The sequence below is a fragment of the Ostrea edulis genome, chromosome 2 (genome assembly GCF_947568905.1).
Source record: "Ostrea edulis chromosome 2, xbOstEdul1.1, whole genome shotgun sequence".
In the NCBI taxonomy this organism is placed as follows: Eukaryota; Metazoa; Mollusca; class Bivalvia; order Ostreida; family Ostreidae; genus Ostrea; species Ostrea edulis.
In genome coordinates this window covers 38,641,722-38,653,914 of record NC_079165.1, presented here as the reverse complement: position 1 = coordinate 38,653,914, position 12,193 = coordinate 38,641,722, and the positions used below count along the sequence as shown (strand labels likewise).

The window sequence follows — 12,193 nt, the reverse complement described above, 5'->3', positions numbered from 1 at the left end:
AGCATTCAGAGGAAACAGTTGTTTGCACATTAAATCTAACGGTAGAGCGTTCAACCCACCCCCAATGCGGAAGGTTGGGGTTCGAATTCCGGCCAGGACAGACCTAAGTCGTTAAAACAGGTAGTGACAATTCCATCGCCAAACGCTTGGCATCAGGTGTGAATGTCACGGGTCCTCTGAGATGACCTTAAAAACGGATGTCCCGTGTCACAGGTGTGGCACGCCAATGAAACCATCATTGCTCAATGACCGTAAGCACCGAGCATAGGCCTAAATTTGAAGTTCTTCATCGATTTTGGTGACGTCTCCATATGAGTAAAAAATTCTCGAGAGGGGTGTTAAACAAGATACAATTAATCAATTAATGAAATTTTAAGATATACCAAATCTCACTCTTTTTGTATTTGTGGGACATCTTATCTGTACCTCAAGGGTGTTTCAGAACTAGATTAAACAAATGGGTAGATAGAATTCTTCTGCCTTTAATTCCTATATTTGACCATAAAATTCAATTTCACTTAAACATTTTCAGACTCTGTGTGGATCATTGGTTCATCAATTGTTCACTGGGCCCAGCAATATGTAGAAAACACCAATCAGTTATAGAGCTTGGTTTGAGGGGGATGGTTTGGGAGAACTTGTCTTCAATTGTTTGAAGTATGTCAAACTCTCAAAGCTCTCCCATCTATTTTGACACTACATTGTGGAGGGATCCTCAAAATACCCTTAAAAGCATCCAAAAATTCATGAATCTACCAAGTACTAGTACACAAATTGTATGGTCATATATTTTACCTCGCAGCATTTGAATTCATTGTCAAACCCTGAAGGTAAAAAAAGCAAAAAAGATAATAAATAGTGCAATTGCAACTTTGTTCTAAACCAACTTCATGGTGCCTCCATTAAATACCCTTATTTTCAGGTATTTTATAAGAGGCTATTTAGAATGGATAGGGTACACTTGTAAGATCAAGGAAATAGTATTCTCAACAACTCTTGGGTAAATGCTATTGTGCAATTCGTCACTACATCCACTCGAACTTATCCTTGAATGAATTTTTACATATACTTTTGAATATAACTATTTGGCTAATATTACGTACATGTACAAGCTCAGAAATATATATTTAGTGAATACAAAATTGCCGCCTATTGGTATTGGCGGATGGTTCCCATGACTGAGTCCTGGGATCCATTTGGCATATTTTTGATTAAATAGCGTCGCTGGTGTGTACTGCCTTTACCAGGCTCATTGGATAAAGATTGATTGTATCGTGTTTAACGTCTCTCTCGAGAATTTTTCACCCATGTGGAGACGTCAGCAACACCGGAGAAGGGCTTCAAATTTAGGCCTTTGCTCGGTGCTTACGGTCATTGAGCAGTGAGGGTTTTAACATGTCACAACTACTGTGACATGGGGCATCTGTTTTTAAGGTCATCTCCGAGGACCCCTGACATTCATACCTGATGCCGAGCGTTTGATGATGGAACTGTCACTACCTGTTTTATAACGACGTAGGTCTGTCGCGTGTATTTTACATCTGATATATGCTGCCATATTGTATGTTCGGCGCATATGTTATATATACCTGCACATGTAGAATATCTTATTTGATGCACATGTATGATCATATTTGTCTATAGCTCTGTGAGTATCTGTTATATTACATCTTTGATTAAACAGCCATGACAAAATCGCCAAACAAATTCATTTTTTTTTTTATCCCAAATAATTAGGTCAGGCATCTGCATCAATTTGTCAGTTGTCTCATTTCTGTAATTTGCTAATTATTTAAAACTGACGTCCTGAAAATAACATAGTTGCTGTAAACATTGTATGGTGACGTCATATTTATCTCACAATCCAAGCAATTACACCGCGGCCCAACGACCATTCCTACGCAGGATACAATCGTGCTTTCAACGCAGAGTACAACGCAAATTACTATATACGTGTATACGTCCGTGAGGAGGAGCAAGTAAGTGGCTCATATTTTTCATTATGCATATTAAATTCTTTAGAAATAAATAGCCTACCAGGTGACGAAATAAATTCTGGTTTGAACAATATATAACATTCGTTCAGAACGATGGATACAACCCAGGGTTTGACACTAAGGCACGTCCGACCGACCGAGTCTACTAAATGATAGGTCCGGTCGGATAAAATGTCGATTTACTAGTCCGACTGGTCGTGTTGAAAAAATAAAGAAGAAACTTTATTTTAAACCATAAGATATCTTATTTTTAACTTATAGCCATTTTTCGTTGTTGACACATGTGCGGGAATGTCTCGACTTCTCGTCCTCAAGGAAGGATGTTCTGAGAAAAAAAAGGAGTAGGTTGGGAAGAAACAAAGCAGGGCTTATGAAAAAGAAATTTTAAAAAAGCGGTTAAGGTCATTTTATTCTAACAAAAGACTAAAGAATTTCCGTGCCGAGTAGAATTTAAAGAAACAGTAAATGCGTTTGAAAATAAAAGCATCAAATTGAATGACAAGACTAAAGATGTTTTTGAGACAATTAAGTACGTTTTAGTTTAAACTTAACGTTTGTCATTTGAATTGAGTACTTAAATATGGAGAGACCATCAGGGTTTCTTTTCTCTGGAAAGTGTGTCAGGGCTAGTGGATGTAAGGTCAGGTCTAGTAAATATCATTTGAAGTAGCCCGACTGGTCTAGTGCTCAAGAAAGTAAATGTCAAACCCTGCAACCATTCTCTGAAAGTACAATATACACGTAGGATACAACCATTCCCAATACATTGACAATTTGCAACGATGGATGTTTTCAATGTCTTTTGTGATAACATCTTGCGTTTTTGTTATGTTTTTAAAATTTGAAATACCGTGGGGATCCGGGTTACAATAGGTCATCAGTGACCCTTGCTTGTCGTAAGAGGCGACTAAATGGGGCGGTCTTCCGGATGAGACCGCAAAAACCGAGGTCTCGTGTCACAGCAATGGCCATAAGCGCAGAGTATAGGCATAAATTTTGCAGCCCTTCACTGGTATTTTCTTTAGAGAAGTCGAGAGGCATAGCCTTTCACCGGTAGTGGTGACGTCTCCATATGAGTGAAAATTTCCCGAGGGACGTTAAACAATATTTAATCAATCAATCAAACTGAACACAATTAATCCAATTGGGCATCATAAAATGACAACAATTAGTATCGCTAAAACATCTATCGGGATTGGTCCTCTAGTTGTTTAAAGGTCACGGCGCAGGGGTCACTCAAGAAGTATGCTCAAAAGACTTCCGTTTTTGGCTTTTGGGGTGTTTTTACCTTCCTTTCCTTTCTTTTGATTGATTACTTGTGGTTTTACGCCGTTTTGGTAATATTTCAGCCATTTTACGGTTGTGAGTGTTTTACTTTCCTTGACGACTCCCAGTGAGCCTACTCTTTTTCGAACATCAGGGAAACGATCTTTCGCGTGCCAAGGGGGTTGTGATTTTTGACACGGGACACCCTTTAACGTCCCATCCGACGGTCATTCTTTCTCTTGAACCCTAGGTCATGTGTGTATGTGTATCTATTAAGCGGAAATGTCCCCTATTGCACCATGCCGAATGTCTTTAAGCTAGTTAAGATTTTTAGTGTAGACAATACTAAAGAACCTAATACCTTGGGAAATTCTTAGTACAAGTTGTGAAAATACAAAGTTTAGCATTGTAAGTCAAGTTTGTTTAGTATATTCATAAAAAATGCTATATGACAGTATTATATTTCTAATTTCTTTCTCCCCTATCTTCGCCTGTTCACTCACCCATCGTTGTTACCCTATAAAATTAAATATATCGGTAAAATACCTGAACTATACATGCAAGGTGAAGATAACGAACAGTGATCAATCTCATAACTCCCATAAACAATAAACAAGAGGGGTGGGGGTCGGTAAGGTAGTAGCGTCACATGTATATATTGCCTAAGAATTTTTTCCCAAATTCTGATTATTTGATTCGTAGGGAGAACACATTATGGATTCACTTAATAAATTACATTCGTACCATTCACTTCCCAATTGGGATTTTAAGTCGTCTGTGCCACGGTATCGCTAAATGGTGATTTGATGGAGAACCGTGATTGCACTAGCTCCGGACTAGTGTGTAGATTAATAAATGAAACTTCCCTATATCCATCAGATAAATGTGATTTCCTTGTATTTATCAATTATATAATGTCCCAGTTATGAAAGCCACTTTATGTAATTAAATCTGGAGTCATCGCGAAATGAATGAAATATTTAAACATGTCAGAACGACCCCACTCACTCGGTTCAAATCGTACTTGTATCAACCATGGACAACAGTGTTGTGGTATTTTAACAAAGAAATGTATTCTTATTGGTTGGTTGTACATTGTTCAAGGTCCCACTCGAGAATTTTTCACTGTATCATTTGTTGTATGTTTCATTGTTTTAGGTGAAATGTCATTTTAGACCTAAGTCAAGTTTGTATACTATATTTGTTTTTTTAAAGAATGCTATCAGTGGCTATGCGAGTGTATTATATATTTTTTTTTTTAAATCCTCCCCTATCTCTGCCTACGGACTGGGGATCCATGTTTGACTAACTCTCTATTTTGTATTGCTTATAGGAGTTATGAGATTGATCATTGTTCGTTATCTCAATCTCGGCCGCGACAGATCTAAGTCGTTAAAACAGCTAGTGACAGTTCCATCGTCAAACGCTCGGCATCAGGTGTGAATGTCACCGGTCCTCGGAGATGACCTTAAAAACGGAAGACCCGAGTCACAGTAGGTGTGGCATGCTAAAGAACCCTCGCTGCTCAATGACCGTAAGCGCCGAGCATAGGCCTAAATTTGAAGCCCTTCACCGGTCTTGGTGACGTCACCATATGAGTGAAAAATTCTCGAGCGAGACGTTAAGTAAGATACAATCAATCTTCACATTTCACCTACATGTATATCATGGACAATTTCGCCATTGCAGTTAGGGATCGTTATCGTGCTAAAGGACCTTTGATTTAAGGTCATATCCGAGAAAAACCTGATTAAAACCTATGGAACAGACAGACACTACATATTTGTTAAGTTCAGAAAAGTCAAATGCTTAATTGAACGTTTGTAATTAAAGTCTGTCCGTCACTTTGTTGTCTTTCAACCTTTTATATTTCGACTTCTCTAGAAACTTAACGCAAAGCATACCCATAGGTAAACGGAATTAAATTTCGTTCAGTTGAAAGGTCATGATCCTTCCAAGGTTATAGAATTAGGAATATGAAAATATATCCATGATTTAGAACAAGCTTCTTTTAAAAACCGCATTGTCACAGTACCAACCCCCCCCCCCCCCCCCCCCCCCCCCCCCCCCCCCCCAATCTTATAGAATATTAAGTGTTAGATCCGTTTGCATACTTGCTATACAGTAACAGGTAACGACATCCCCCTGATAACCTGCTATAATGATTAATCATGGGACTGATTTAGCCAATCACAGCCGCCTGACTTGGTTGTGTATTGTTTAACGTCCCGATCGAGAATTGTTCAATCACATGGAGACCCCACCACTGCCGGTGAAGGGCTGCACAATTTAGGCCTTAAGCTCGGCGCTTACGGCCTTTGAGCAGAGAGGGGTCTTTATCGTGCCACACCTGTTGTGACATGGGATCTTTGTTTTAGCGGTATTATCCGAAAACCTGCCCTAGTTATTCACATCTTACAATAAGCAAGGTGTACTGAGGACCTACTATTTACTTACACATGTACATATATATTACTATTTACTTACACATGTACATATATATTACTATTTACTTACACATGTACATATATATTACTATTTACTTACACATGTACATATAAATTACTATTTACTTACACATGTACATATATATTACTATTTACTTACACATGTACATATATATTACTATTTACTTACACATGTACAAATCTAATATACTTTTAGAGTATGAGGATATGTATCATATTACGTAAGAAATCACTGCAGATGATAACAGATTGAATGTGAGATATTTTAGAAGTTTAGTTCTCTAATGACAATGCAGTTATCTGTGTCCCGATAGTCCTGTAAGTGTATAACATGCATTTCTTGTTGCTGTATGTAGAACAGGTGTCAACTCATGTCGTAGCTGGCCAGTAGAAAGTTATTCAGTGCTAGTCAAACGTGTGGGGCACGTAGCGGATCGACACACAATGCTTGTGAGATGTCATTCTTATTAACACACTGTCACAACACATCATGCTCCTGATTTCAGTTCTCGTACAGCGGCTACTTTCCATAAAGCATACTGGTAACATCTTCATATTAATTTTCAGTCTTTCTCAAAGCCTAGGTTGTTGCAGGGTTTTAAAAATCTGCAAAAGAATTTCGTATTAGGACCCCCATGTAGAACTATTATGCAATCTTTCCAATGCAAGGTGGGCTCAATATTGTTTAGATATTGTCCCCTGTGACATGCAATGTCGTGGCCACAATTGCGCTAAATAAAACAGGTTTACATTTGAAAATGCAACTAGTCAGGAAAGCTATGAGGTCCATAGGCCTTTTGCCATGTTGTCAATCTCTGATTGTACGTGTACTAACGACATTAGTAATAATTGATATATATGATTTAAAATTTGATTAAGGGACTGTACAATATGATATTTCTAAAAATATACGTGTGTGTTTTCATGACATTTTGCACATTTAATATACGTTCGTTACATGTATCAAAAAAGTCAATCATACTTTACAGCAATCGCCACAGACTGTTTCTTTATTGGCCATATTTTCTTTAGTCCGGCTGACCAACTTTTTGTAAAGATAAAAGGATATTCAAAATAATCATAATTATGAAGCATGACATATATATTATATGTACTTTACAATATCATGAAAGATGAAGATAACGAACAGTGATCAATCTCATAACTCCTACAAGCAATACAAAATAGAGAGTTGGGCACACATGGACCCCTGGATGTACCAAAGGTGGGATCAGGTACCTAGGAGGAGTAAGCAATGCTAAGCATCCCCTGTCGACCGGCCACACCCGCCGTGAGCCCTATATCTTCATAAGGTAAACGGAGTTATCTGTAGTCAAAATCAGTGTGCCACGAACGGTCTAACAACGCCAGACAGCATTTGACCCAATGATAGGTTGTATTGACAAACTAGATCGTTATAACGACCATAGAATTTGCGAAATGCTTGAGACAACTTCCATATAAGAACACATGAAAACTTCCCATATAATTCATAATTTAAAATCATTGTTTCTCCTTACTTTTTCTGTATTATGATGTTTAATATAAAATATCCTATTTGGAATGATTTTTTTATCACGGCATATCTAGGATTAGATTATTTTTGTATTTTTTAAAAAGTTGCTAATGTCACTTTTTTCTTGACAGACATTTGACGGAAATGGTGACATTAGCAACAGTAAAAAATGATTTCTGACTTTATTCCTGACATGAAACCATGAAGAATTGATTTAGAGAATTAATATTGACCTTCAAAATTTCAAAAGTTACGAAAGTGGTTTTTTTTAATGTAAATTATTGTTATTATTTCAGAAAACATGGTGTCTAACGTCACCAATTGACGGAACATATTGTGTCTAATGTCACCTAATGACGGAACACAGTGTGTCTAACGTCACCAATTGACGGAACATATTGTGTCTAACGTCACCAATTGACGGAACATATTGTGTCTAACGTCACCAATTGACGGAACATATTGTGTCTAACGTCACCAATTGACGGAACATATTGTGTCTAACGTCACCAATTGACGGAACATATTGTGTCTAATGTCACCCATTGATGGAACATATTGTGTCTAACGTCACCCATTGACAGAACATATTGTGTCTAATGTCACCCATTGACAGAACATATTGTGTCTAACGTCACCCATTGATGGAACATATTGTGTCTAATGTCACCCATTGACAGAACATATTGTGTCTAATGTCATGCAGTGACAGAACACATCGTGTCCAATGTCACGGACTGACGGAACATATTGTGTCTAATGTCACCCATTGACAGAACATATTGTGTCTAATGTCACCCACTGACGGAAAAATCTGTTCTAAGATCATCCATATTGTGTCTTAGACTGAAATAATCCAAAATTAGAAAGCAACATGAATAATAATTTCAAAAAAATTATCCCGTCTTTGACCCTACTCCCAATATGGATTATTTAGAACATATATTTAAATTAATCAGAATGTAGAAGTGCCTTGCTAGTGGTCAAGAACTGTTGTTATATAGTAATAAATGTTATTTTGAAGGAATTTATTGATGTGTAAACCAAGCCGAATCACTCACAAACTGAATAAAGTTTGTGAGTGAAAGGCTGAGTTTACATATCAATAAATTCCACAAGAATAGCATTTATTACTTAAAAGAGGAACTATTTTGGTGGTGTCTGAATTTGGTAACGTGACGTCATCAAGATGGATTTATCGATGTGTAAACTTTTCAGTTTTCAGGGATTGACTAATCAAAATGCAGCATTTTTACATGATTGGAATTATTTCTGTGTTAATCTTCAGACAAATTAATGAAAAACAAAATTAAACTATAGATGTTATTTAATTCAATTAAAATGAAGGCAGCTAATTGTCATTAATCCTGTTCGTCTTTCATAGCTTTAGGACCATCTTTGAAATCTGGTAAAAAAAAAACAAACAATAAACAAATCTCCAATTCCATCATTTGATAAATGGTTTAATACATTTAAGTACAGAAACTAATGGAAGAAAAACATATGATAAATCACCTCTTTTGATGTGTTGGAGAGTGTGTGTGTGTTTAGATAAAATTATAGAAGAGGCTGACTGTGATGACTTAAATATCTGATTTCTATTTTTTAAATAAGTAGATGATCAAATTTTCTTCCATTACATTAATCTTTTAAACAGTTCTTAGTTTTCTACTTAGTTATTCAGAACTTTCAGTCTTTTCACAAGGAATAGAGTTCCACCCTTGCTGAAGGCCTTGTGGACACCTCTAATTAAAAATATATTTTGTTTTTGATAAAGTGTTGTCTCCTTTTAAACATTTAAACCAAATCATTTCTTTTTTTTATAAAGTAAAATAATAAACAAAAAATCAATATCAAAGAAGTTACTTGATCTTTAAGGCAAACATCAACAAATTTTTCCTATCATATCAAAAATTAAAACTTTAGTAAAACCAACCGACAAAAGAGAAACATAATGTTCGACCATCCATTGAGATGTCTGGGGCAGACAACCTTCCTTGCATTTCTTCTTGTTTGATGATATAGTCTGTCTCATGCAATATCCAAAATTGCCCAGACTTATGTTTGAAATACTGAATCCATGGCCACTTGGTAACCTTCAAAAGATAATAACATAATTTGACACATCAACGAAAAGAAACCTTTATATATCTTCCTTCATTTTCATTTTTTGCATTAAAATTAGATAATTAGAAAGGATCTGAATATCTGAGTAAGTATAATGTATTCATTCTGAAACATACTCTCATACAATTTTACAAATTTTCTTATACATTCCTTTTCACATTATCTGTTTTTTTTTTTGTTTTTTGCCATGTTATATATATATATATATAAAGTTTTGGAAGCTAGTCTTACAGTTGGCAAATAAAGAATATTTTAGAAGTTGTATTGGCATTTAACTTTGTGATCCTAAGAATAATAACAGTAACAAGGTCAACAGAAACAGTAATATATGTCCAATTGTTCTAATTAAAGCACACTAAATAACAAACTAAACTGTGAATAATAACTAATAACATGTTAGACTCACTAATGCAGGGTAAACAAAACCCCCAAACTTAACAGCGACATACTCTCCAGGTACTGGAACTTCTCTAAACAGATGGGGTGTCATGGTTAAACTTTAAGACAACTATTTTTACCCAGAATTGTCAGTAACACCTTTAAACAGCTATTTTTGCTGTAATGCATATAACTTTCACAAATCTAGGAGACCTTAACTTGTTAACAATACTTGAAGTCAATTCTTTTTCTTATAAATCATCAGGTAACTTAATTGAATTCAATATGCAAACAATTAACAAATTTACCACAATTGTGATTGAAGTTATTAGTTGCCTTTCATACAAACAAGATACCAAACTATAAAGCTACCTAGATTCTATTTCTAATTGACTTGGTGCAGTAATGCCAGTATCCTGGTTAATACATGGTTCATCAACAGACACTGTGACTTCTTGTGCACATTCACTGAGTTCCTGGACTTCATTCAAATCAACGTTAGTGTTTTGCTGGATTTCTGGAGCAGGAATGATGCATGTTTCATCTTCAAAGGCATTTACAAAGTTCATGTCAGCACCGTACAGTACTGTTGAATCCTCAATGCCAGTATTGTTCAGAGTATTGCTAAGCTCCTCGAAGTCATAGTCTTGCAATAAATCAGACCTAGAATTTTTTTTTAGAAAGACACTTTAAGCATTTAGCTTTTTTGTATAAGAAATAGACCAAGTTTTTTTTCCGCACATTATCTAATTTTTCATATAATAACGTCGTTTTCTAAATTCTCAAATGCAAGAATATCCATTTACAAAAACACCAAAGGAGAAAAAGTAATTTATGTTACAATAAGGGACTTTGAATAACATGATAGTTTCAGGGGAAAATTTTCGAAGGTTGATTGAATACAGGTAATATTTATTACGACGCTTGTGTTATTGATCCATCAGAAATACCCATATCAGTTCTGTTCAAAACTCACAGGAAGGAACAATCATATAAACTTTTGTTCGAGTCTTCAACATAGAATAGCCCTAATCATAATGTACAGTAAATTTAGTCAAAATTACCATATAGCAGAAAGCCAATGAACCATCTAAGGGCAGAGCCTTGCCATGAGGGAGATAGCTCTTTAATTCAAAATATTAACACTCTGTATCAACATCACTGGTTCCTGGTATATTCTAGTGAATGACATCGTTAGTGTTGGCCGATACCAGTTTATTACGACTATCGGCTTAATCGAAATACACTGGTATTGATGTACATTAACGATGGCAATCCCTAAAACATACCAGGAACCACTTTTGTTGATCACGTGTTGATGCACAGTGATTAAGTGACAATTTTATATTTGGTGAATTAAAAGTTGTAATTCTTTCGTATCAGCACAAAAGTATTGACTGGGTAAATGTGCTATGGTCTCGTGTGCATTTACTCCACATCTATATGGATTCATTTGATTAAAATACTTACTTCAAAATAGAGTCAATGGGAGATTCATCATTTGTTATATCATCGTCCACCATCTCAAAACTTGGGCCAGTGACTGGTATAAGTGGCACAAAGTGATTTGGTACCCAATTGTCTTCAGTCAAATGTCTGTTGGATGTCCAAAGAATTCCACAGGAAATTGTTGACTGGTTTGTCATCCCTACTGGATCTATATATCGATTAAGTGTTTTTTGACACAACATAGCTCCAAGTTTAGGGTAAATCGAATATATTCTAGTTTTAAGCACAGTACTTAAGGCACAAATTTGCCATATTCCCATATATGTGTTCCTTTGGCATATTTGCAAAATTTCTTTTTGGTAGATTCTTTCAATTGAGAGTGGTGTTAATTTTTCTCCGGGTGTAAACAAATCTGAAAACATAGCATATGTTACGCATATATTCTGTTTCTCTCTATCTTCGGCTTCTACACCTTTGCCCAGGTAGTTTGGATTCAAATAATGTCTTATATTTTTCACTAGTTCTACTATTATGTGGACCCTTATTTCTTCATGATTGGTTTCATTTCCAAATGCGAGGACACTTGCGCTGCGGGGAAGGCAATTTCCATCACCGAAGATTAAAACTGGCAAAGCAGAAGTCAACTCATGAGGAATAGTTTTGGGCAGATAATTGGCCACAGCATCCGCCACAAACTTGTGGGTCATCACATTTATGTTAGGGTCAATGAAAATGTTTTTCCAGTATTGATAATAGGTTTGTGAATCAAGACATTCTGCAGCAAAAATTTCTACTTCCTCATAAGATGTAATGTTCTGCAACTGGTCCAGTTTTCTTTGGAAATACAATTTTCTTATTTCCTGAGGGTCCTCTAACTGCAGTTCATGGTCATCATCTAATTCATCTACTTGTTTCTGACTTTTTATTGTAACATGTATTTTATTCACCTCACTCTTGGGTTCATTTTCTATCTTTGTTCTTGGATTCCTCTT

At 35.9% G+C, this 12,193-nt stretch overlaps 1 protein-coding gene across 1 annotated transcript; it reads right to left on the bottom strand.

Annotated features, from left to right (window-relative positions):
• Window positions 1–8,307: 8,307 nt before the first annotated feature.
• Window positions 8,308–11,428, bottom strand: LOC130051655 (uncharacterized). The gene is made up of 4 exons (XM_056153939.1): window positions 11,223–11,428; window positions 10,125–10,415; window positions 9,184–9,343; window positions 8,308–8,652 (listed from the first exon to the last, which is right to left on the bottom strand). Exons 1-4 carry the CDS (start codon window positions 11,396–11,398, stop codon window positions 8,626–8,628), a joined length of 654 nt encoding a protein of 217 aa, XP_056009914.1. The 5' UTR covers window positions 11,399–11,428; the 3' UTR covers window positions 8,308–8,625.
• Window positions 11,429–12,193: the final 765 nt, after the last annotated feature.

Bases quoted from the DNA above. Each gene is read 5' to 3' on its own strand.
- LOC130051655 (XM_056153939.1), bottom strand. From the start codon at position 11,398: ATGACAAACCAGTCAACAATTTCCTGTGGAATTCTTTGGACATCCAAC. The intron at 10,416-11,222 runs GTAAGTATTTTA...AAAAAATTCTAG, and splicing joins CCCATTGACTCTATTTTGAA to GTCTGATTTATTGCAAGACT. The intron at 9,344-10,124 runs GTAGCTTTATAG...TATCTTTTGAAG, and splicing joins CAATTAGAAATAGAATCTAG to GTTACCAAGTGGCCATGGAT.